At 45.4% G+C, this 24,886-nt stretch overlaps 1 protein-coding gene across 9 annotated transcripts in view; it reads left to right on the forward strand.

Annotated features, from left to right (window-relative positions):
* The window catches only part of WDR7 (WD repeat domain 7), a 151,496-nt gene that overhangs the window by 94,533 nt on the left and 32,077 nt on the right, over positions 1 to 24,886 (forward strand). For 8 of the 9 annotated variants that reach the window (XM_087772849.1, XM_087772850.1, XM_087772854.1 and 5 more), the window contains 5 exons: positions 5,674 to 5,860; positions 16,108 to 16,225; positions 17,043 to 17,192; positions 17,828 to 17,910; positions 24,230 to 24,329. In XM_087772849.1, coding sequence (XP_087628975.1) covers positions 5,674 to 5,860; positions 16,108 to 16,225; positions 17,043 to 17,192; positions 17,828 to 17,910; positions 24,230 to 24,329 — 638 coding nt within the window. The remainder of the gene's footprint in view (positions 1 to 5,673; positions 5,861 to 16,107; positions 16,226 to 17,042; positions 17,193 to 17,827; positions 17,911 to 24,229; positions 24,330 to 24,886) is intronic. The other variant, XR_015707919.1, reaches the window with a different exon arrangement.

Here is a 24,886-nt window from a genome sequence, read left to right on the forward strand (position 1 = left end):
GGCCAAAAATAATGCTGAAAATAAATTCCATAAAAATCAGGAAATTTGACATTGAGCGTGATTGAAAAAAAAAAAAAAATCTTTTCATCATTACGTTTTTAGAAAAAAATTCTTCAAATAATATGACTAGTTAATTTTTAATTTAGGCCTAAAAATATCCTCTGGTTTTATACCTGTCTGAAAGATGAGAGAGATATGTAATAAAAATTCACTGCGCTAGAAGTAGGAAGGGATTAAAGGATATGGATTTTTAACCCAGCTATCCAAATTTATATTTCTGTCTTTCTGTGGCCATTTCACACAGGTATACATCAAATCATCCAGAAAGGGTCACAATTTGGTTTAATTTCTTGTAGAAAAACACTATGCCCGCAGACACAGGGAGAGAGGGCAGACTGAAAAAAATTAGAGCTATGATTCTTCACTTTTTTTTTTTTTTTTACATAAAATCAGAAAAAGATGCAAAGCAAGTTAAATCGTGTTCTTGGAGTCCATCATTTTTATTTAGTTGGAACTTGATCTCGTGGCAAATTATGAGAATGGGAATCAGAGTTATCAGTGTCTCGTTCATGCCTCTGCTATTGATTTTCCTGAGCAAATTATTTAATTTTTTTAAATCTATCGGCAAAATGGGGGTAACAATGCTGACTGATGTAATATGGTTAAAGCTCCTGAGATTCAGCGAGGAAAGACGTTTTAGAAATCCAGGCGGGTGTATGCATTGAAAATAACTGATAAGCTTTAGTATTCATGCCACATTTCCATTAATAAAAATGGCATAAGGATCAAAGACTCAAACCTTTATTTTAGCGTTCAAGTAAACACGTGGAAAAGTAGGCAGGTTTTTCACTCCGCCACAGTTTGGGTGTACCTTTGGGGGGTATCCGCGTGCCGTCGCACAGGGTGCTTCCCCTGGGGATGTATAGAAAGAGTTTCAGAGAGCTGCAGATTTGCTCTCTCTATCCTAAACACTGAAAGCACTTCAATACTTGCATCCGAAATTTTATCCTTCTCTACTGGTTGACAAAAATCCGGTCTGGTTTTGGTACTCCTGATAACTCCCTTGTACCGCCAAGGTGGTCGGCTCTGGCCAGGGACAAAATCACTGCCTTCTGCTCTCTGGGTTACCTCCTGTGCTGCTCTCTTTATTTCCGTACGCTTGTGGCATACGGGTACCAATGCAGAATAAAGCATCTGGAACAAAATTATATTTTAACATAAATTTGTATCGGAATGTCATTTCCTGAGCTACCTTTCTGCCAAGTTACTGCTTGAAGTAATTCCATCTAGTAAGTCACACTCTAATTTTTAAGGAAAAGAGCTTTTATTTCTTAATGTCTTGTCGGTTTGTTTTCTTAATGACTTTTTCTCACAGAAGGTACGTGTAAATCATCAAAACTTAGATTTTACTAGGGCAGATTTTTTTTTTTTTTGTTTAAAGAGTACGGTGTTCTCTAGATTTCCAGCAAGAAAGACAGCACCCCCTGCTTATAGTTATTCCAGTATGCGTTGAATGGACGAGCCCTTCCAAGAGCAGGAGGAGCACGCTGAAGTCCAGTCACAAGCCGCATTCTGGCTTGGGAGGATCTTTTCCATCACATCACCATGGTGGCCCAAACTTCTGCTAAAATACCTTTAAATAGGTATTCTCCAGCCTGTTTGATGGTAGCGCGAGCGCGTGGGTCCACTAAAAGACGCCGAATCAGCGCCAGGCGTGAGCGGGGAGCTGCCCTGGGCTGCGCGGGCCGGGCTGCGGTCCTGGGGACGCCCGTTAGCGTGGCCGCTCCCTGTCCTGCTCCGCGTAACGGGCTCAAAGGTTAAGAGCAAAGGATCTCCGCAGCCCCAATCAGCAGAGCTTTTCCAGGGCTAATTACCTCTTTACTGCGCTGACTCTAATGTGACATGTTTATTGCCTTAACTAACAACTCATTAGCTTAGTTGATGTTTTTGTCAATATTAATTCGTTCGTTTAAGCCAAGTCAAAGCTTAAACAAAGATGTCCAGGCTGAGAAACGGGCAGCAGAATTACTTTTGTTTAGTTCATCTTTTCCCTTAGCTCCGTATGCACAAGGTAGGTGTCAGCAGGAGCAACGCTAGGAGCGTTTCAGTGAAAAAGGTAGGCATATTTCATTGTAGTAATGTTTGAGTAGTCACGCTTTTTAATAAGGTTCTTATATTTGAGACATAAAACTCACACAAATTAGAGCTTCATGGCCTGCTGTGCGCTTCAAGAAGAAACTTTCAGTTCTTCTGTTAGACCCGTATAAGGGGTTAGTGTGCATGGACTAGAAAAGTTGTGTTTGTTGTTGGCTTTTCTGAATGCTTAAACTGACAGGCGGTTTATTTAACAAACAAAAGAAGCAACTCATAGAGGACGGTTCTGAAAACTAAAGAAAAATCTATTAAAATCAATAGGTTATCTTTATCGCAATAGCAAGCTAAAGGAACGTTATTAAGAGGTAACAAATAATTATTTAGAGATAATGATAAATTATCTTTATCTGGGAGCATTGCTTGTTTTAGCCCTCCTACACATTTATATATATGTAATTATTTGTATAAAAAATAGTCTATTAAATGAAATTAATCATGTTTCCTCAGTATGCAGAACCTGGATCAGAGTTCAGGTATGTTGAAGTTGTTTGGGACATCATTTCTCTCTCTTTCCCCCACGCCCTTAAGCTATATTTCTCTCTAAAAGAAAAAAAAAAAAAATTAAGAAGGCATTGTGGGGAGGAGGGAGAGTGAGTTCATGGGGACGGAGACCGATGCTGTAACGTAATCGTAGTAAAACGCAGAGGGAGGCGATGCTGCGGGTGGGTTACCGGCGTGGCGGGTGCCCCCGGCCCCGCCGGCTGCCTGCGGTCCTCTGCGGCGATCAGAAGCGATCTGAACATCATCCTGCTTCTGATTTGGGAAATCCGTTTGGCTGGTAGCTCTAGACTCTGCTGCCGCTTTCGGTAAGGAGGGGGATCACGGCCAGCTTTTGTTTGTTTTCAAGAGGGGCCAGTGCTGATGGCAGAGTCTCTCTTTAACGTGAATGTCTGAATGGCCAGGACACTCAAATGGAACAGAAATGACCCAAAATTCAGTTCCTTCACCTACGAGAGCAAAACGTTTGAGCTTACGTCTCTAACTGACCTTAACCGCCAAACACCGAGTCCTTCAAAGGTGGAGGTGTGTCCAGCAGTTCCCGCTGAAACGCGGCCGTGGTTATTCTCTAAAAACAGAGTTGCAGGTCCAAAAGCGAGCGCAGCTCTTCAGCCTAGCCTGCCCCAGTACGGGGTGCTTCTGCCCTCTCCTGAGAGCTGCCTGGTTTATCCCCCAGTGCCCAGCGCCGGGGAAGATGGCACGGCTCAAAACAAACCGCGGCGCTGCAACAGCCCTGCCCCAAAACCCGAGAGTGCTGCGTCAGTAATAATAATGATTTACCAAAAGTCTTCGCGTGTAAGATACGCGTGAGACAAGACTGGCAGTGGGTCTGTAAAACATGGACTAAAGTGGACGAAGTACATTGCCTATTTGAGAGCCGATTCTCAGTTTTAATTGTTTTTTTAATATATGTCTAATGCTCATTTACTGAGGTGCGACGCTGGAACGGTGAAAATTATACATCTGCTTGTGAACTTTCAGGCAGATCTTCTCAACATACAGCTTATTTGTGGGCCCACGTCGGGGAGATTCCTGCTCGGTTGCGTAGGGCGGTGGCGTTATTTAAATGCTCACGTGCTGTCAAGTGTTCCCTTAGCAGAAGACCCAGGCACGGTTCTGGAGGTGCTGAGATCTGGGAGCAGAAGCGGTCACAGCCGACATCTCAAGAGAGAGCAATACGGAGGCTTTACAAATAATTTCGTTCCCTTTCCCAAATGAAGCATTCCTAATCCCTACGCGTCTCCTGTTGAGGAGGTGTCAGTAGGAAGCATGTTTTGCAAGGAAGAAAAATCCTTGCTTTAAAATTGGGTATCTGGTCCCAAATCGCCCATGTCTGGGAGCCGATGCTGCCGAGCATCGCGGTGACAGGCCAAGGAGCTTTGGTGGATTATCGCCCAGGCTTGCTTCTCTGCCACCTTCCCCTTCAAAACCGTACTGGGGCAAGAGCAGGACAAGTAGGCAAATCCCCTGAGCTCCTGCTCCCCGTTTGTCAGGTTGTCGATATGTGTTTCGCTTGCGCATTCCTTTTTCTGCTTTGCGAGAGGGAGCTGCCTTGCCGAAGGTTCGCTGGGCGAGAACAGCGGGGTGACTGCATGGCACTGCCGGCAGCGCCGGGGCGGCAGGGCCGAACGGCCCCGCTGCCGGGGAGCCGTGCTCGCCGGGGGCGCCGGGGAAAGGGGCAATACCGCATCGCACCGAGACACCGTCGTTCGTGCACTGTTAGTCCCCAGATAGTCAGTTCGCTTAAATTAAATGTCACCTCTGCTGCTTACTGAGGTGATGGCATCGTGATGTAGCACAGGATTTTAATTAATTTAATTAATTAATTGAAGAACAGAGCTGATTGTGCCACCTCATCTGAGCCCCGCACGGGCAGGCGCATGGCACTTTTGGAAATGAGCAGTGGCGAGTTTTGGTGACTTTGGTGATACTTTTGCTGTGTCTCGCTCAGTTAAGCGCGCCCGGCAGGAACCGCTTCTAGCTGTAGCCAAGACACTGATGAAAAAGCGGGTCATCTCAGCATGGTTTGTTTTAACTGGTATGTTCCCAGGTTTAATCTTTTAAGCTTGTTTTTCTTAGATATCTTTTCAAAACCAAGTACCTTTTTTTTTCTGAAGACTTTACTTTGTATGTTAATGTTATTACAGATTTTCAGGGTTTTCTTAGCAAGTGTCTATTGAAGGGAGGATTTTTTTTTTTTATCATTTCTGTTTTCATTTATTTTATCGTTTTTGTTTTGCTTTATTTTATCGTTTCCGTTTTGATTTATTCTGACTTTTTTTGAACAATTTTCAGGTAGAAATATTTAGGCATGTAGACTTTTTATATTTTTTCCAAGAATACATGTAGTACTATTTCTTTTGTAGTGAAGATACTATGTTTAAGACCTGACACTGGCAGCATCGGCACGGGCCTGTTTGATTCAGGTCACTGTGCCACATAGACCGATGCGTTCCAGTAACAAACTGGCCGTCGTTGCCATTGGGAATGCTTTAAAGTTGTCGTGGGCGGCAAATGGCGGGGTGCAGCGTTGCTAACGGGGCGCACGCTCCTCATCCATCCTGTGCTCCGGCGTACCAGACCAGCCTCCCTGTCGTCGGCGGTTCGCTGAGCTAAGAGGGACGACGGGGAGCACGGACACCGTTCGTCCGAGACAGTCCGTACTAGTATCCCTGCCTTTCCGAGTGTCGTTAGTGTCCGCGTTCAAGGACTGCTGTGGGTTGCCATCCTGGGCTCTGCGTGAAATCCATGGCACGGGGAGTCTCTGGGCATCACGTACCCTGCGGTGAATTAATGTAACTGATACCCACAGAACCATGGCTTTCCCTTGTTCGCGGACTTTGGGAAGACCCTGCAGTTGTAAGCTTCTGCACTTTCTTGGTGAGACAAAGCCTGAATATGGTGACTTACGAGCAGGTTTCCATACTATGTGTTTCTCAACAGCAAGTGTTTGGAAACAAGGCAAAATCAATTCCGCAGCTCACTTTTCACTGTCCCGTTCTCTCCCGCTCCGCACGGCAGGCAAGGCGCTGACGTTTCTGCTGCTGCAGCCGCCCAGCCCCAAGCTGCCCGCGCACAGCACCATCCGCAGAACCGCCATCGACCTCATCGGCCGCGGCTTTACCGTCTGGGAGCCCTACATGGACGTCTCGGCCGTGCTGATGGGCCTTCTGGAGCTCTGCGCTGACGCGGAGAAACAGCTCGCGAAGTAGGTGTCTCATTTATTCATTTACAAATGCTTAGGCGTATCATTTCTCGGCTGCGGATCTAGGATTTGCAGCAGTTGGTTCAAATCCTGACGGCTGTGGTACTTGGCAAGAAGGTGGGACAAGGAATAACTCCTTGTTTCAAATTCTGCATTTGAACCAGTACCATCAAAATCACCATTTTAAGTCTGCTTTAGCGTGGCTCGGTCTGCGGTCTCGAGCGGCTCTGGTGGCCGGTCTCAGGAAGGGGAGGGTTTAACCACGGCGGGAGAGATCCGGTCACTTGTGCACGGTGGCACTGCGGTGCTGGCTTCTCTTGGCACGGGGAGGCACCCCATCTAAAGCCGGGAGACACCACGCACGTGGTAGGCATTGCCTGGGCCTACACAGCATTAATCTTCCAGTCATATGCTAGTAATTTGAGAAAAGAAGCGAGTTAAACATTTGTGTATCTAAAATATGTCTCTCTGTCTAACATAATATTTTTTTACCCTTTCTTAACTGCAAAAATAGTATTTTCAGAAGGTGTTTTCCACTGGTGTGTCTAAATACATGGATTTCTTTTTTTCCCTCGTGGTCTTACAAACCATCCTGTCAGGATGTGAGTTGTTTTGGAAGGTACCTTTTGGAAAAGGTGGTTATTTTATCAACAGTACCGCTATTAATAGCATCGAGGTAACTTGTAGATTTAAGGATTGCTAAGAAATCATAAACTCAATAGACCACAGCCTGTCTCCGGGGTCAGAGAACAACTTATTAAAGTGTCCTAAATCAAGATTTATATGGTATACTGTCTTGGACCTCTGTTCTAACCTCTTTGAAATAAAATCTTCTTTCAATTAGGTATTTGTAATTGGGGTTGGGGGGGGGGGGGGGCAAATTTCATAAGGAAGTCTGACACTTTGACATAAAATACGCAGGAAAAAATGTATTACTGTGGGGGTTTTGGGGGGGGGGGGGTTGCGCGTGGAACTCTATGTGCGTATGTGTTCCGTTTCTTAAAAATTACTATAATTGTACAACTTCTAGTTGTGTATACGCAAGTACATATGCAAGTTGTTACACTTGATAGTGCTACGTACTATCAATCGTGCCATCAAATAATCATGGCTAAATCAAATAATTACGGCTAAATGCGTAAGCGAAGTCATTAAGATGACTTGTGTAATAACGGTAGCGTCTTTCCTTTTTTAATGCATTTTGTAGTAGAGATAAGGGGGTTCTTGGATATTAGTGTTTGGGATTTATTTACCGTGTGCAGCTTTGCGGGACATGAGTAGCATTTTTGTTAAGTATCCGTGAATTTTATGATGCGAGGCCTAAAGGTAATAAATTCCAACCGGGGCCCCGATTCTCACATGAACAGTCTTTACTCACACCATTAATCTGGTTAATGACAACAGGGCTATTTGCGCAGGAAAGGGTTTTGCGATATAGTCCTTATTTTTCTTGTTGTTTGTTGTAAAATTGATCATCTGGAATTTATTCTAAATATCCGAGCAATTTTTTCTGTATTTAGTTTTCATAAAAAAAAAAAAGCACACCGCGTAAACGTGCAAAAGGAGAGGCTCTGACTTCTATGTATAAGTAAAGAAAAACTAAAAAGTCGCTGTAAGAAGCAACCACGGTAGGCTGTTTATATGAATTAAAACAATGATCCTATGCTTTATGTAATTGGCTTTGAAAGCTACTTCAAGCTTCCTGCTTTTAATGGAAAACCTTGAAAAATATAAGTGGATATACATTAGCGTCACCGAGACAAATTTCTCATTGACGGGTACGGGGCTTTTGCATAGGGACAAATCGGTCCCCAGTTAGGACGTACGAAGCGCGTAGCTCCTGCTCTAGGAGGAGGATCGCCTTGAGCAAATACCAATTTCTATTTATTCAGCTGTTAGTACGAATTAATACTGTAGTATTAAAGTTCTGCAGACCCCCACTTGGAAAATGACTGTTACTAAAAATATTTAAATTTAATAATAATTTTCATCACATAAAATATAGAAATCATTGATCTTTCTTCTAATAAAACCTCAGCACGTTTTTGCTGTTGAGCACGTTTACCTTGGTAAGCGCGCAGGCCGTTACCGCGTCGGCAGCTCTGCGTTCGGCCCCTGCGCTGGCGGGCTGGCCGGCCCCTCAGCCGGCGTGCGGAGTCTGGCATCCCAAGCACCCTCTGAATATCCCCTAGGTTTTGTTAACATATTTCGTGCTTCGTTTTTAATTTCGGTAGTGCTTTCTCCCTAATATTTTAATGAGTGGTGTTCATTTGTAAACCGTTCAGTAATTGATAAACCGTTCATTAATGGGGAAACAATTTCCTTCCTAAAGGAAAACGGCTGACTGGTCTGTGATATTTTCTTTGCAAGGTTTTTGCTTGGGGGGAAAAAAAATATCTAGCGTCTGAAATTGCCGAGGCCATCGTAACTGATTATTTAGGTATTAATTTTCCTGTATTTCTTTTCATGAAACGTAGAGGTTCGCTTTTCATCAGGTAATATTTTACTTGATGGCCTTGCTCGTGCCTGTCAAGCTTTCTGGGTGTGTCCTGAAGCGTGGGGGAGAGTTTTACGTTGGAGGAGAAGGAAACGCCTGCAGTACTTTAAAAGTATTTTAAAAGTGCAGTAGGCCTCCAGCGGTCCGGGGGGTATTCATCTGCGTGTGAAACGCTGTGCTCAGCAGAAGGAGGGGGTTTGCTTAGCTTACAGATGCTCTTGTTTACGGCATTGCCATAATAATATTACTTTAGATATTTAAAAAAAAAAAAAAATCCTTTGACAATTAGCCGGTTTTCCATTTTATTCTAAGGCTATTGTTTGCTAAATCACAGTAAACACTGCTCTTTTCTGTTGCAATCTATGTAACTGTACAATAGCCTCATGATTACAGATATCTTAATTATAAGCATTATTGTCAAGTGTTTAAACTATGTATTGATATTTTCAGTTGCTTTTCTATTTTAGCCGAAAATTTCTTTTGCTTGTAGCAATAACATTTAACGCCGTGAGCACTTTCACACGCCGTAGCGTTTAACCTTAGAACTCGGCTTCAGATCTTACAGTTCTGAAAACTGCTCTGTTACGTATGAGTTTTACTTCACAAATGCCTTTACAAATGTTTGTTTACAAACACGCACATTTTAAGTGCTAGATGAATAAGGAACTGACCGGGGTTGTCTTAATACCGGTATGCATTTTATCGTCCATCTGTGGGGGTGTTAAGGTTTCTGACTTTTTTACGTTATCCTAAGGCGGATAGGACCAATTTTATATAGCGGTTTTAATTTCCTCAAGATTTAAAGAATGAATGATTGCCGTGTGTTGCAGGGGGCCGGTTCTGGAGAAATACATACAAATTGGATGACCGTTGTTATTTGTCTGGACTTCAGTTAGTTCTTGGAGTGTGCCCAAAGAAGCCAAAACGCTCGCCTTCCCGGAGAATCTCCTAAGCCCTATTGTATGTAAATGCAGACTTACAGAAGCCAAGCAAACACAGTTCTTCAGAAAGTCATTTTCATCTTGCGATTACATCCTTAGCTGTCATAAAGATTAGTATGGCTCTCTATCCACAGAGCACTGAATAAATGAATGTATCAGCATGTAGCCTTGAGGAGCCCAATGCAATTTTCATCATGATAAATTGCATAATAAGCGAGAAAGTGTTTGCTTATTAATCCATAACAAGATTTAGATTGAAAATGGCCTGTTACATTCGTGACAGATACAGTAGCGGCTGCAGACAGACGAAGATGGAAAGAAATAGAGCAACAATGTGTGCAGGGGGTTAAGTGTGCATCTTACCCTCCCGGTGCCCTGCTGAGCTGCCCCTTTTGTGCCTGATTTACCGTGTACACAATAACAGCGCCTGGCTTCTCTCCCTGATGTTAAGGATGTTTTATGAAAGAGCTTTTATGTCAAGCTTCTGCTTTTAAAAAAAAAAAAAAATCACTTCATTTATTGACCAAAAAAAATAGCAGTGTTTTTCTTTTTTCCCTTCTGAATTAAATAAATATCTGAGCTGTTATCCAAAACTTGGGTATTTATAACTCCTCCGCTCTCCCGGTTCATCCTGGTCCCCAAAGATTATACTGTGCTAGCCTGCCATACCGAATGAAACTGCTCAGTTGTGAGGATTAAGAGCATTTTTCTAGCATTTATTAGGCTTTGATTTCTTGGCATGGATGATGATAGGGATCATTGCTGTCTGTTATTTTTGCTCTTTAAATTACAAGCTCCAGTTTGATATAGATGATGATATAATATTCCAAAATTAGCAAATTGCATTCTAATCAATCCATATGTTTTTATATACATATATATATATATCTGTGTGTACTAAAATAATTAGGCTGAATATCTTTAGTTTTGATTGTGTTTAGTGGAAAACTTTACTATACTTTCATATTCTTATGGATTCTATCTGCAGAGCCATAGGATATATAGTGGGGACATCCCTGGTTTGCAGTGACGGTGGAACATTTTTAGAATGTAGCCTAAACAATTGCTAAAACTGAGGGTTTTAAAGGAGAAACGTGAGCCGGGTACTTGGTCCTAAAGGCGATGTGGCAAGTTACCGCGCGCTGCCACTACAGAAATGATTCAAACCTGGAGATAGCAGGGATTTGTGTCCGTGTCGGTTCTGGTTTATACCTTGGGTTCCAGGAGGCTGGAGCCCAGCCTGGATGAGCTGCAGCTGTACCACGCGGAGGGCAGCAGTCCGCCGGCACCTGCAGCCTCTCGTGGCGGCCGAGGAAGAGGAGTTACCACACTCGCCGGCTTTATGCCGCGGAGGGAGTTTGGTTCCTCCCGTTCGTTCAGCCACCACTTCAAGGCTGCCTGTATCAACAAGAGGGTTGTTGGGGTGTATTGATGTAAAGGTGTCTGTTAAATAAGATGGGATATACCCGTCTTCCCCTTTCCCCTCCCTCTGGCTTCAGGGCATCAAAGCGAAGCCTCCGGCCAGAGGAGAGAAAGGGGTCTGAATGTCCATTCCGCAGAGTAGCGGCTTTCCCTGAAAGGCGAGGCGGCCCCGTCTCTGCACCCTTCGGCAGATCCCTGGGAAACACGTCCGCTCGGATCTCGGTGCGACCAGCTGGGTCAGTGCTTGGCCTCCTCCTTTGAGTCCAGGTAGTAAAGAGAGATTAATCAAGACCATTACCTTTTATGCTGACATGTCACATTTGTAGTCCCACGAAGTTTTCTTCTGGCATTGCTTTATGGAAGTCAAGAAATGTAGGGGTCCAGTTGCTACATTTTCTGTTCACCGCCATCGAAACCTCTTCTGCCTGCCTTTTTCCTCGGTATGACCTACAGCTCTGCCCAGGGAGCTTGTTCTTTCCCACTTGTCTTAAGAATCAGCTTTTTGAATGCATCTTCCTTATTTTTGGTAGATAGGGAAGTACATAAACATTACTCTGACGTTGTGATAACTTGTGCTAAACGTATAAACACGTTGTCTCTTAAAATAATCTATATTTCATTGAAAACATTATTCAAGTAGTATAGCGGTTCCCAAAAAACTCAAGATGTTCAGGTTTCTGGAGGGAGGGAAGTTGGTGATGGATTTGGGAAGGGAGAGAACATCATTCCCTGATGATGCAGGATACTGGCCCCCTAGAAATGAGCTAAAAGGCACAAATCAAGCGCACAAATAAATACAGCGATAAATCCAAGCTTTTTACTGTTGTTCGCAGGTAGAATGTCGTCTCTGGTGTTAAAGGCATGCGTTACAGGACAAGCTGCATCCATTTTGTCTGTTACGCGAACAGAAGTGATTCCTCAAATGTCTGCTTACAGTGCAGTGGGAAGTCGGGGGGCAGGATGAGGACAAGAGGGACAGCACGTGCTGCCGACTCTTGCTGGACGTACAGAAGTCCTAAAACTCATCAGTACAAGAACAGAAGCCTGGGTGTGAAAGGCAGCATTTCCCCCCGTACGTTAGCGTTGCATCTGCTTTGGTTTTGTCCCGGGGCTTGGTGCGGTGTGCCTGTCCCATCGCGCAGGGCTGGCTCTGAAAGAGGACGGTGCAGAGCAGCTGGCCCGCCCCGGCGGGGGGGTGATCTCTGCCCACATACTGCCACTGCTGAGCCGTGCTAATGAATGAACGAAAAGCCTGTTGCTTTTCAGGAAAACGCACGCTTTACCAAGCACCCTGTAAGGAAAAATACTGCTGGCAGAAACACGAAGCCCTTTTAGAGAGAAAAAAGTCCTGAGGCGCTGGGGGTTTGATTGCTTTCAGGAGATAATGAGCCCCTCTGAAAGCCTGGCTCCGATACCTCCTCCGTCCTGGTTCATCACTTCTGTCTGCACCATCCGTACAGGATTTTTTAAAGTTATATTCAAATGTGGTTTTACAAGTAAAAGGCCTGTGGGGGCATCTTTGTTGTTGCAGAGACCTTATTGGTTTTCACATTCAGTCATTTTAATGCATACGATGATGGTGAGGAGTGGGGAAGAAAAGGACAACAAACTTTGGTTTGTATTTATGTGAATTCAGGTCTGTAACATGGTGATCCAGACCTCCTCTTGTTGTTGCTCTGGAAAAGTAGTTCATTTGGCAGAGAATGCGTTAACAACCTTGATGTTCTTTGTTGCAAAGTATGTAATTTGTAAGCTTCCACAACATAAAATCAGATATTGCATAGAGAATTATATTTAAGGACACTTAAAAAAAAAAGAAACAGAGAATGTGTCGTCCTCTATAGACACCTCTCTCTCTAAATTAAAGAAATAAGTGAAGTAACACGTCAGGTGCCGCACGCTGCCTAAATCCTCTACAAGAGCATAAAGAGACCTTGCAGTAAGCCGTTGGGTTTGTACACTTCTGTCGCTTTTTACAAAAAAAACAGTCACAGAGCACTGGGGAAGAGAAGCCCCTTCAAGCAGGGCCCGAGGGGAGGCTGCCAGCGCAGCTGGGGAAGTGCCCCCTCACGCTCCTTTTCTTACATTTTCACATGTGTCCCTTGTTGAAGTGTTGGGGGAAAAACCCACCTTTTGTGCTCTTCATCCTGGCTCTGGAAACGTAGATTTCCTCCCGTCTCACTTCCGAATCATGTCCTTGTAAAGTCTAGCCCTAAGAAGCATCCGAATAACTTCTGCCGAAGGTAAGTCATTTTTCTGGTTTAGCCTGAAAGAAGAGAAGCTCTCGGATGTTAGTGTCACAAGGCGAACAGACAGATTAACCCAAATATTTCTGGAGTTTGAACAAGTGAACTGATGCTTTTTCTTGCCACTTTGAGCCCTGTGGGTTTGAACTCCATGGGCTTTGTGGCAGAGCGTGATGGAAATGCTGAGGCTGTGCTGTTTGGGGGGTTTGGTGTGCCTGGAATACGAGGCACGTGCATTGCGATTGCCATGTCTTTTGGGTTGTTGCCATTTCTCCTTTCCCTCATTTCTTTTCAGAGCAAGTTGTGTCCAGCTCTGGTTTCAGAGCAGATTGAACTTTGTTGACCCTGATAAACCAGTTTTTACAAGTTTGGAAGCATATAGAGATGCTAAAGGGATAGAAGTCTGGAGTGATTATACTCTTCTCCATGACTCCGCTTTTATTTTCTGTGGCCTGCCTGCCATAGAGGTTGCTGGCAGCTTTCTGGTTTAAAGAAGCCTTGAGGCTCCTCAAAGGTGTAAGTAAGGGCTACGCCAAGCAGCCCAGCGGGTCTGGAGGAGTAAAAAGCTCCTTTGGCCCTTTGCCTCCCAGGTACGCTGAGCGAGGCGGACGTAGCTGAGCCTCTGAACTCGCGTGGGCAGGCGGGGGATTTGGAGCCGCGCGTCCCCGCTCAGCCATTCTAATAGCATCAAATGTGTAAAATGAATGCAGCGGGAGAGCTGGAAGCGGCAGCCCTGACTTCAACGAGTAATCCCTCTGGCAGCGGCGGGGCCGCACGGGCGCGTGAAGGCTGCGGAACGAGAGGTGTCTGGTTGGGGTTGCTGGCGGCGCAGGGCCGCTCACGGCGCTTTCTGGCGCGCTCTTGTCACCGCATTGTACGCGGTAACGAGCCATAACTTACCCAACTGAGCCAGCCTCGGCGTTTGGAAACGCGTGGCATCTCCTGCAACTGCAGATTCTAGATAAGATTATTTCACTGGACTGGTACTCATTTTATTGAATGTATTTTTATCTCGTGTGCATCTGTCAAAGCATTAAACCATTTGAAATCACACCGATGGTAGAGAAAGCTGCAGATTGTATCTTTTTTCATATAATAAAACTACCTTGTATTGTTAACGTGCACTTGAATGACAGTTGCTTTAACGAAAAACCTCACTTTTATTAACACTCAGCTTTCATGTATACCTGTACTATAACCAGCTAAGGTGTAGGAGCTGCTTTAAAACTCGGTGCCTGCGTGTGGGCCGGTCCGTGCCGTTCGCTTACGCGTGCTGGGGAGCAGCCACCTCCTGCGCGGCGTGGGGGATCCGCTCCCTCTCTGAGCCTCGGAAACGGCGATGGCTGCGCATGGTAGCGTGCGGGAAAGTACCGCGTTTCCACAGAGAAAGAGGAAACCTATGTATGTTGTTCACAGGTTAATACCTTTTTTGTTACTTAATCTCTAAGCAAAACAGCACAGAGAAGGGATAGCCGAGGAGAGGTTTCAATGCATTCGCAAAGATCATTTTTCATGACTTAGCAAAATCCATGAGGAATTGCAGCATACTCAAATGGCGGACTGATACCAGGAATGATCAAAAGAAGTGATCTTTTGTTTTGTCTTTTTTTCGTTTTATTTAAAAAGCCTTCAAGGGCTACTGCTTGCTGCTTGGTGGAAGTGCGGTCGTAGCAGCAGGATTGATCAGACCGTATGTTATAGGAAAAGTTTAAAATGTTTTAGGGCTGGCAAGCTGGTTTGTGGTCTCTTTCCTTGCTGCAAGTCATGTCAGAGAGTTTCCTCTGTGGGATAGGTTGAATGTTTCGGGTTCATCCCAATGCTCACGGCTCCCCAGGTGTTCCCTCCCCGTCTGTCAAAGCCCGGATCCGTATCGGAGCACGTTCCTCCCTGTCTTCCCATAGCTCTTTCCCCAGCATTTCTTCCCCCCACACTGCTGCAGTTTCCCTTGGTGAAATGTCCTCCCCCAGGGAGACCCGTGTGCCTGCAGCGCATCGAAGCCAGCGCTGAAATACTGCCTGGCCGCAACGCTGCTCCTCCCTCGTCGTCCGAGTGCCTGTGCGTGCTGCCGAGTCCCGTACTCTTGTATTTAGACACAGATCAGGTGGATCGTTGTGTGTCAGGTTGATTTAGTAAAGGCACAAAGTCGCCAGCCTGGAGAGGTGCCCGTGCTCTGGGCCGTGGACTGGGAGCGCCTTGGGTGGCCCGTGGATGGGAGCGCAGGAGGGGTTTGAGGCGTTGCTGGATAAGGTACAACCAGCCTAAGGAAACTGGGCTCTGCTGCGACATACGCACCAGTGGTAGTTAAATAGTACAAGTTTTAGAAAGGAAGCTTTCAGACAAAAATAAGCTTATGTATCTTCTTTGTCAGGTACGTATTCTCTCAATTACCAAATACTAGGTTTTATTTTTCTTAATATAGTTATGGGGTACTTGTTATTACCTTGTTGTTTCTTGCATTTATCTTGCCATAGCAAATAAAAGCATTGTGTATGGAAAATTTAGATGCCAGTTAGCCCCTTGGTGTTATTCAAAGAATTGCAGTAAAAACCTCAGTGTTAGAAATTCTGAAGAGCATTTGAATAATTTCAGGAATCGGAAAGCAGAAGGTATGGGGCTGTCTGTCATCTCATCGTGCTGCTGCAACTGAGTCATGCAGTAAAGAAAATTAAACCGAATAGATTTGGTGGGTTTCGTTCTTCAAGAAGCTTCTTGTTTTGCTCTCCTATAACCAGCACTTAGCTGAATTAAGGAGAATTACTATGAAAAGGGTATTTTTCAGCCTGGGTTTAAAATGTTGTGAAAGAATAAACCATAAATTCTTGGGGAGACATTCTTCGTTTGCCTTGTCCTCAGTTGGGTGATATGTATTCAGCACATACAGATAATTTGTTAACAAGGCCTTTTTAACACTTTGGACAGATGCACATACTGTTTTCAATCTTCATGGTTAATTATTCGATTTTGTATTTGATGATAGAGCACCCTGACTCCTAATCACTGCTCATTGTTGGAAGTCCATTATATTCTAACTGTTTGAGTGCTCCCGTTGACCTTGAACTGACATTATAAGCTGTTTCTAATCTTTTCACTCTATATTTCTAATGCTCCTTTTCTTTCTCCCCTCTTTGTCTGGTGCCTGTTTAGCATCACAATGGGGCTGCCCCTGAGCCCGGCCGCCGACTCTGCCCGCTCCGCACGGCACGCTCTCTCCCTCATCGCCACCGCCAGACCACCCGCCTTCATCACCACCATCGCCAAGGAGGTGAGCAGGGCCGGTCGCCTCGGCTGCCGCAGCTTTCCCCCCGAGCTGTGAGGCTCCAGGCTTACGAACGGAGATAGAGGATCGAACGTCCCTCCCTTCCTCCCCAAAAAGGGCGACAGCAAGTGTAATATTTGTATGCCTGCGGATATCCAAATTGCCCAGAATTTATGGCAGGAGCGATATTTAACTGATGAATCATGTCTGTCTTAATTTGTTGTACCCTGGCTATATAAACTTCCAATAGCAATGTGTAAAATCCCGCTTTCTTTAAGCGATGCACGCGTGACCCCGTTAAGTACGAATTAAAACGGAGTGGAGGCTTAGCCCTGGGCTTTGGAGGGTGAGGAGGAGGGGACGCTGCTGTGAGGTTAGTGGAGCTGGGCACGGTCTGTCTGAGTGAACCCAGATGCAGCCTGGAGCTTTGGCTGAGCTAAAGCAATAGGATGGACCGTGTTCAGTGGCTGGCCAAAAAAAGACCTTTATAAAGCAGCTGTCTAATGCCTAAAGACGGATGTTCGAGTATGTGAAAATCATGTAATCAAGACCCAGGCATTTGCTTATCTTGACCTTTGGTTTTATGAGATTAAGAATTACTTAAAGCAGGTAAGCCCTCGTTTAAAAACTGCATCAAGGATAACCATTAGTGACTCTACTGATGATGAGTAACAGGAGAGGGAGAAATAATCCATAGGTCTCTAAAGTAAAGCATTCTGCAGAGTACAGACTTTCTTAATGTAACACATGTGTATAACAGTAAGCACAGGTGGAGAATACTTGGAGAGTCACAGTCTCCACGTGTAACCCTGCTCTTTGGTAGGTGCACAGACACACTGCCCTCGCAGCGAACACGCAGTCTCAGCAGAATATTCACACCACCACCCTCGCTCGGGCCAAAGGAGAGATCCTGCGAGTCATTGAGATACTTATTGAGAAGATGCCGACCGACGTTGTGGACCTTCTTGTGGAGGTAAGGCTGTTCTGCCGTATCTGCTTGTGGGTTTGATGCAACAGTGTTAGCCTGGAGACCATAAACCTTTTTGTGCGTGAAGAGGGTTTGTTGTATACCACCCAGCTCATTTTTTGAACTTTAAAAGCTTAAATTGCATTTAAATTGCATTAAATTGCATTGTGGGAGAAAAAACCCAAGCAAGAGAATTTGCTGGAGGTACGGCGTGCTCGTGGCCCTGTACTTGGAGACGCTGCGGGATCGTGTGGATGTTTTCATCTGCTGCATTCACTGATGCTGATGAATATTGTCGAAGAATGGTACAGATGATGTAACAGATTTGTAACTTTGATACTGATGCCCAGAGGCCTTTTTCACACCAGAGCTACTGACAGAGCTCCAATAGCTTATGTCTACCAGCAGTTTGTTGTTTCATAACTCTTCACAGGCACTCTGGTTCCAGTTGCCAGTACCATTGCTGTTGTAAACTCTATCATATGCAAGACAGTTCTTGTTTGTTTTATCCCAATTGTATCTTAAAGTTAGATATCTAAGACGCAGTCAGGCACAGCAATTCTCTAGTTTTGCCTGTTAGAACTTGTATTATGAAACATAAAATACAGTACATTAAATTGATTTTAACTTTTGTTTCCAAGGTTATGGACATCATCATGTATTGCCTTGAAGGATCTTTAGTTAAGAAGAAAGGTCTTCAGGAATGCTTTCCAGCCATCTGCAGGTGAGCTCTTCCTCCAAGAATACTGTCACGTAAATCATAGGGTCACCAGCAGGATGGATTTCTTACTTAAGAGCGAAACAATCTTTTACATGATGCTTGCCCCTTAAAAGAGCAAATGTGAAGAGTGTTTTTAGCTCACCCGTAAGCCTTTGTAGGCTTTTAGTTCTCTGCCACGTCTGACAGAGATGTGCATCAGAAGAGAAAAGCATTAACCGCTCCTTGAAGTCTGGATATTTTAAAAGTCCAAAAAGAGGAAAATATTGTGTACTCTCCTGAGAAATTCTGTCCCGCTACCCCTCCATATATCCTAGCTACCATTAGAACAGCCACACAAGCTGAGCAGCTTCCTCCAAAGGATTTATCGGTATCTTCATCGTTAAAAATGAGAATAAGGTACTTGAGTAATAAGTTGGATTCCAATATGCACAGCCTGCCTGAGTGCATTAGTTGCCACCATCAAAGCAACTGGGGAACAAAGAAATGGGGACAGCAGAAAATAAGGATGTGGTTCGGGGGGCGCGGTGGTGTTCGGAGACACCCCGTGCGGGGGGCCTGCGTCGCGGTGGCTGCGTAAACACCGTGCAGCCAGCTGCTGTCCATTAGGACGCTCAGACCAAGCCGCGAGCAGCCGGGGTAAGGTCAGAGTGAGATTTCCCGGCGTGCTGAGGAGCCAGGGCTTGTCAAAGCAGGAGCTCTTTACTCGCGTTTCAGGGTCTGTTGTCAGCAGCACAGTCCTTCAGCCAAGCCTGCTCTCGTACCAGGAGTTTAGCCAAATAGCAAAAAAACTTTTCATTCATAGGAAGCTTAAGCCTGATGGCGTTTTGTTCCCCGAAACATGCTCTTATGGAGAATTTTGAGAATAAATGTTATTTCCTTTATGGCAATAGCTAACTGCTGTAATCCGCCTAGTAGCTGGCAGGAGGGCGTAGTTATCAGAGGAGATCATCTCCTGACCAGGTACCTCCGGGTCCTTCTGAGCTGTTCGCACAGGCGCATAGCAGTGCCACCCCACAGGAAAGGTCAGTGAAATGGAGACGATAAGGAATAGGAAGTACCAGGTGCCTTCCTGGACTAGAGCCTTGCTTTCTCTGCCCTCTGGCTGTCTCCCAGGCGTCCGCCAAGGGAGCAGGTTGTGCTCCAAAATTGTTGTCGTAGGCAGCGAGTAGCACCCTCGCCCTCTCCCCCGGTTTTGGAAACGTTTCTGGGATGCTCGCGCTGGGCACAGGAGGTTCAGTTGAAATGAAACCTCGCAAAGCGTAGAGAGCACTGCTGGTTGCTTAGAGCCGCCCCGCGCTGCGGCGCGTGGAAACGGCTTCGGCAGCGTTTAAAGCTCTCCATCTGCGGCGACGGGCAGCTCGGTAAAATAACAAGTATGAATTTGCACAAAATCAAAGGGCAAGGGAAGCGCAGCGGCTGTCTTGTGCTCGCGTTGTCGGTGACTTGGCAGTTGGGAGGGCGCCGAAAGGCACGAGCGCAGTTCAGCCGCCGGCTCCCGCTGCCCTTCGGCGGGAGTTCAGCCTGGTCAGTCGTCTTTGTCCTGGGCTAGTTCTACTTCACGCTTCAAATGGTACTTTTACATAGTAAAATGTGATTTACAAAATGGGAACATTTACAGTATCTTTAGACTATGATAAATATCGCAGTTATACTGTTAAACTGGTACAACCAATAAATTATAATAATCATCTGTCGACCATTACCTTTTAATTTAATAAGCTATTAAAATATTGAATAGTTTCAAGAAAAGAACACTCATCCTGTTGACAGGTAGGATACTGATAGAGGCAATCTTCCTTCTTCCCGATACTTAAAAAGGCTTACCTTAAAACGTAAACGCAAGGGTAAGTGGGAATTAGTGCAAAAATCTCCCTATTCCTGCTGTATTTTTATAGTTACACATTATCTTAAAATTTTGTTAAATTACTAGTAGCATTGCCTATTCTACATAGTTATAGCCATTGTAAAAATGATACAGCACCCCCCCCCCCCCCCGGTGGGATCGTTCAGCCCAGTGGAAATTTTCATCAGATTTTAGCAAGTGCTTGAATCTCTGGAGAGATTCCAAGTGGAAGCGCTTTGACAGAATCCCACTGTTAATTCTTTTAGTATCGCAGTGCTCTTTCGGCTGCACTGCATTACGTGCACCCCTGTTGTGGCAAAATCAGTCAGGTGTCTCGGTGCTGGGTGTGCAAGCTCTCCTTCCTCGGAGGACGTTGTGGAAGGACCTGGCTCATGGTTATAACGGCAAACTGTTGGTGCCTCTGCGGCCTCTTGGAAGCGACGTTCCTGTTTCAGCAGCACGTTACAGCCAGGACTGGGAGCAGCGGTGTGCTGGGTTAAAGTACCTGATTATCATTCCTCTCGGGTTTTCAGGATTTTTTTTACTGTTGTACAAATGTAGCAGCCATGCCGTTAATTGCTGTGAGCGTGACTCAATCCTGATGGGTGGTGATGAGGTAAATCCGTGGCCGTGGGTATTTTTGGATATCATGTCTTACAGCATATGATTATGGTGTCTATTTGTTTTTCCCGTAAGTGTTATTCTTTACAGAGGATCGTAATACCTTTCGGCACGCTCAGTGCAAATCCATTTCTTATCAAAATAAAATAAGCATTGAAATACAATGCGACAAACACGAAATATTTCTGAATTCTTTAAAATTGCGAAGGGTGATATTGAAGGCTGCAAAATTCTGTTTGAGCATTTTCCAGATTCAGCAGTTGCATTACAGCTGAGTGGTCCCTGATGGCCTCTGCTTGGTCAGGTCATGTCTTTAGTACAGGCTGCTGAGTTAAAGCAGTCTGTGTAACGGCTTACTCTCACACGGGAAGATAGATTCAATTTAAAATAACAAGTGTTTTATATGGCTATATTCAGGTTTTAAAACAGCCGGGGGGCCTTCACCGAACCACAGTGTTGCTGCTGCTGGCTGCTCCAGTATCAGGCTAAAGGCGATCCAGCCCCAGCAGCCCCGTTTCCAAGCGTGCTCGCTAGTATTTGGTGGAAGAGGAGAGATCGTTTTCCTATCCAGTCGCTAACCCAGCTTGCTTAGGCCGAGTTCCCGCCCTGCAGCGTGCCATCCGGGTGGTCAGCCTGCTCCCCGACGCCAGCTGCAGCGCGGCCCGCAGCCCTCGCAGCGTGGTGCCCTCGCAGCGTGGTGCCCTCGCAGCGTGGTGCCCCCGCAGCCTCTGGCTGCTGGCTTCTGCTGGGAGGGCCCGAAGGCGCGCCTGGAAGAGACTGGGGCCACAGGGGGACACCGGGCCATCTTTATCTTCACGTTACCCGGTTTTCATTTGGAAAAGATAGGGGGAAAGGCTCTGTGCAGGCCACAGCTCATCCTTTACTGTGGAGGATTAGCTGGAACCAGCAATAGCAGCACAGTTCTGTCGGTTCCAGCAGAGTTCCTCCAAAAGCTGGCAGAAACGGTCCGCTGGCGGAGGGAGGTTTCTCTGCAGAGCAGTAATGGGGCAGCGCTCCGAGCGGGGTCTCCGTTCAGATGCCGACGATGGATATGGATGCACCAGCTAGGCTTGCAAAAACGAATTTGTAGGGTAGTCTAAATGCGTGCTGGCCTATCATTCGCTATTGAACTCTACCATACAGACCTTTAGAAAGGGGTGCAAAGGATTACAATATTTAAATCTGTGTGTGGTTGTAGCAATGCCAAGCTAACTAAAAGATAAAGAATGAGGGTAAAGGGCTGACAACTGAATGTCAGTTTAAGGGGGAATTTTTTTTAGAAAATTAAACTCAAAACCATCTATTTCCTTGAAGCTTTTGTCCCCCAGACCCTCTGTTGTTATGTAGTCTGATGGATTCTTCTTTTCAAAGAAAAATACTGACTCGGCGCTCTGTCTAAATGGGGATTTAAATGCCGTAAGGAGAGAAATGCTGTTTGCTCGCATGTAATAGTACGGGATATTCTCTTCCGAAATCTGTTGGAGGAGACAAGTGGACTGTGCCCGTTCAGTAGTGCGATAGAATTAGCGGGGAGATAAAACATTTTATATAGAAACTTTCTGTTGTAGTCCATTTGACTTGTAATGATCAAGCAGTGTGGGGATTTTTTTTATAAGTTTGTATGTAAATCCTGAGTTTGCTGATTATATAAAATAGCCTTAAAAATAGCCCCCTCCCAGTTCACCTGGGACACCGCTTTAATGGTGCAGGTGTTTGCATTTTGACATGAAATGGTGAAAAATGTGAATGCTCACTTATTTCAGTCCCATGCCTTATTCACCGTGCCCGGCGGGCTTCAGCCCCGCGGGTACCTGCTTGCCCACAGCATTACCTCCCTGCTTTTTTCTCGTGACGGGCTCCTGCCTCTCCTGCTCCCTAGCTATTTACCAACAGCTTTTGGTTTTTCTTCTAAGCACTCCTTTTTGTTGTCTTAATAATAAATGAGAAACTATTATTATTATTATTATTATTATTATTATTATTATTATTATTATTATTATTATTATTATTATTATTCAACAATAAATAAGTTGTGTGGCCGCCACTGACCAAAGGAATATGAAAAGCAGATTGATGAGGCAGACGTTGGCTGCAAAAGGAAGGAACAGAGCTGGTACGGAAAGACTTCCATATCCCAAGAAAAGGGAGTGTGGAAAAGCTGCCCGTCATCCTGCTCGTGCGCTTTGGGAAGGGAGGGTTCTGCGCTGGCCCCAGCGCGTGGTGGTGTGGGACAAGCACGTCTGATGGCTTGGGAGGCTTTCATGAAGCTCGTTGCGGTGTTGGTTGGCCGTGCCTGGCAGAGTCCGAGTTAGATAAGCAATAATTGGCGTGGCCCAAGTAGGTTTTGCCTTTGTCTTGTCCTCTCGCGTGGGAATTGCCAGCAGGGCTGCCGGGTCTGTCACGCTCGGTGCCTTCCCTTTGGTCTTGCGTGAAGTCACCTGCGTCCCTCTGCTGCGGCACCCTCCGTGCAGGTGCAGCTGGTAAGTGAGCCTGGGCCGAGGCACCCGGCCGCGGGTGTTGGCGGCCGCGGTACGGCGCGGCGGGGGGCAGCGCCTCGGAGGGGCCTCCCCGTCTCTGCCCCGCTTCGCTCCGAGGATGCGGGGTGGCGCGCCTTCCTCCAGGAGGGGACGGGGGCTCGCGTGAGGGTGTGGAGGGGGAAGGGCAGGGGAAGGTATTGAAGGGCAAGGGGAAATGTTTCATGGAAGGGACCCTGAGAGTCCGAGGGCGAAACTGCAAGCGGCGAGCCGGGGAGGGGTGATGGGCATGGCCGGCGTCCTCGGGGACGGATGGACAGGGATGCAAAAGTGCATCTGAGCTGCTTAGTCTTGCCCTTTCTCCTGCACAACAACTAGCTATTTTCTTTTTTTTTTTTTCCCCTGTAACACCATGTTTCATGCTGTTTTTCTTCCCGACTGCTATCCTGCACTGCAGAACAAGTGTATCCTACCTGTATGAGAGCAGTTGCTATGGCACTCTGGGAATCCTGAAGAACAAGGAGATAGATCATTGTAAGATTTGCTGTTTGAAGCCATAAATATGGTCAGCAACATGGTTTTATAGACTGATTCTAGAAATCTCTGGCAGATGTTGTTGTAGTAAAATCTAACTGTAAAATTAAAATTTAATTGGAAATGCAGTCGGCGGTTTTCACAGGTCTGCTGTCCCTTTTAGAAGAATGGCACGATGATATTCCCAAGTATTTGAATTTGAAATAAGGATTTTGACTCTCTTATGTTTCAAGGTGTAGAAATCCTTTGAGTTTTGCAATTGTTTGAATTCAAATTGATGCCTGAATGTTAGGGACTATTGCATGCTTCTCAGTTCCTTTTCACCCGAAGGACGTTATTAGAGTGTTTGATAAATTTTCCTTCTCCCCCATCCCCCCCCCCCCATGCCAAACAACAATTTATGAGTTTGCATATTTTTCCCTGTGCTTCCTCTCATTCTTTCCCATTTGATTTTCAAGGAAAAGTGCTTTGAAATCACTCAGGGTGTTGAGATTGTCCTGTTTAACCATGCGCCATCCAGCATGATTATGATGTTCCACTGTAAACAAGATATGCACGTGGACATTCAGGGGCCTGGTGATTATCGCATAGATTATTCCCAAACTCAATGGAAGTGCTCAACACCGTGTAATAAAACTAAATAAATCTGATATGATTCTGCGGTAATGTATCAAACATCAATTGGCTTTGTTTGCTGAATGCCAAGTATGAAAACTGGCAGCTGATGGATTTTTAAATCAAATCTCTGTTCTAGCACTAATGTTAATTACCCAGTGGCATTGCAAATTAATTTTGCCATCATGCAGGCAGGTCAGATCTCACCTGTTACTTGTTGTGATGTTCAATTCAGGTTCTACATGGTCAGCTATTACGAGCGGAGTCACAGAATAGCAGTGGGAGCTCGCCATGGTTCAGTGGCCCTCTACGACATCCGGACTGGGAAATGTCAGGTAAATAAATCATTGTGACTTCCTCCCCATAAAGGATGGAAGTTATTGAAAGGAAAGAGCAGCGAGCTCTGCATCGGTTGACATGCTGAGCTGCTGGAACATTATGGATAATGCTGAGGGGATCAATAGTTTAATGAAGGACTCAAAGTATATAGAGCCCTAGTGTCTTCATTCACTGGAACTGAATGGGTGCCACAGATGGGTTAATAACGAAAGCCTAAAGTTAGGGGATACCCCTGCTCTGAAATAAATGAAAAGATCTGATTTTTGAAAGTTAGGGTTTATAGCAGTGTACTTATCTACCATAGAAGTCACAGAGAAAATCCACTGAGGGTTTGTTTGGGTTTTTTCTCCACAAAATGCCATGGTGCTTATGTTTGAGGTATTTACACTTCTCTGATGTGTAAGTAAGATACATATTTTCTTACCAGTTGCCGGTGACCTAGAAGAGGGTATACTTAAGGATAATGTTGAAATGAGTGCTTGGAATTAAAAATGTTTAAATTACAAAGTCTCTCTTTTCAGAAAAGTTCATTGGTAATGTTCTCTATTATTCC

Source organism: Nipponia nippon, unplaced genomic scaffold (genome assembly GCF_047370975.1).
Source record: "Nipponia nippon isolate SJK-2023a ecotype South Korea unplaced genomic scaffold, ASM4737097v1 scaffold_37, whole genome shotgun sequence".
NCBI lineage: Eukaryota > Metazoa > Chordata > Aves > Pelecaniformes > Threskiornithidae > Nipponia > Nipponia nippon.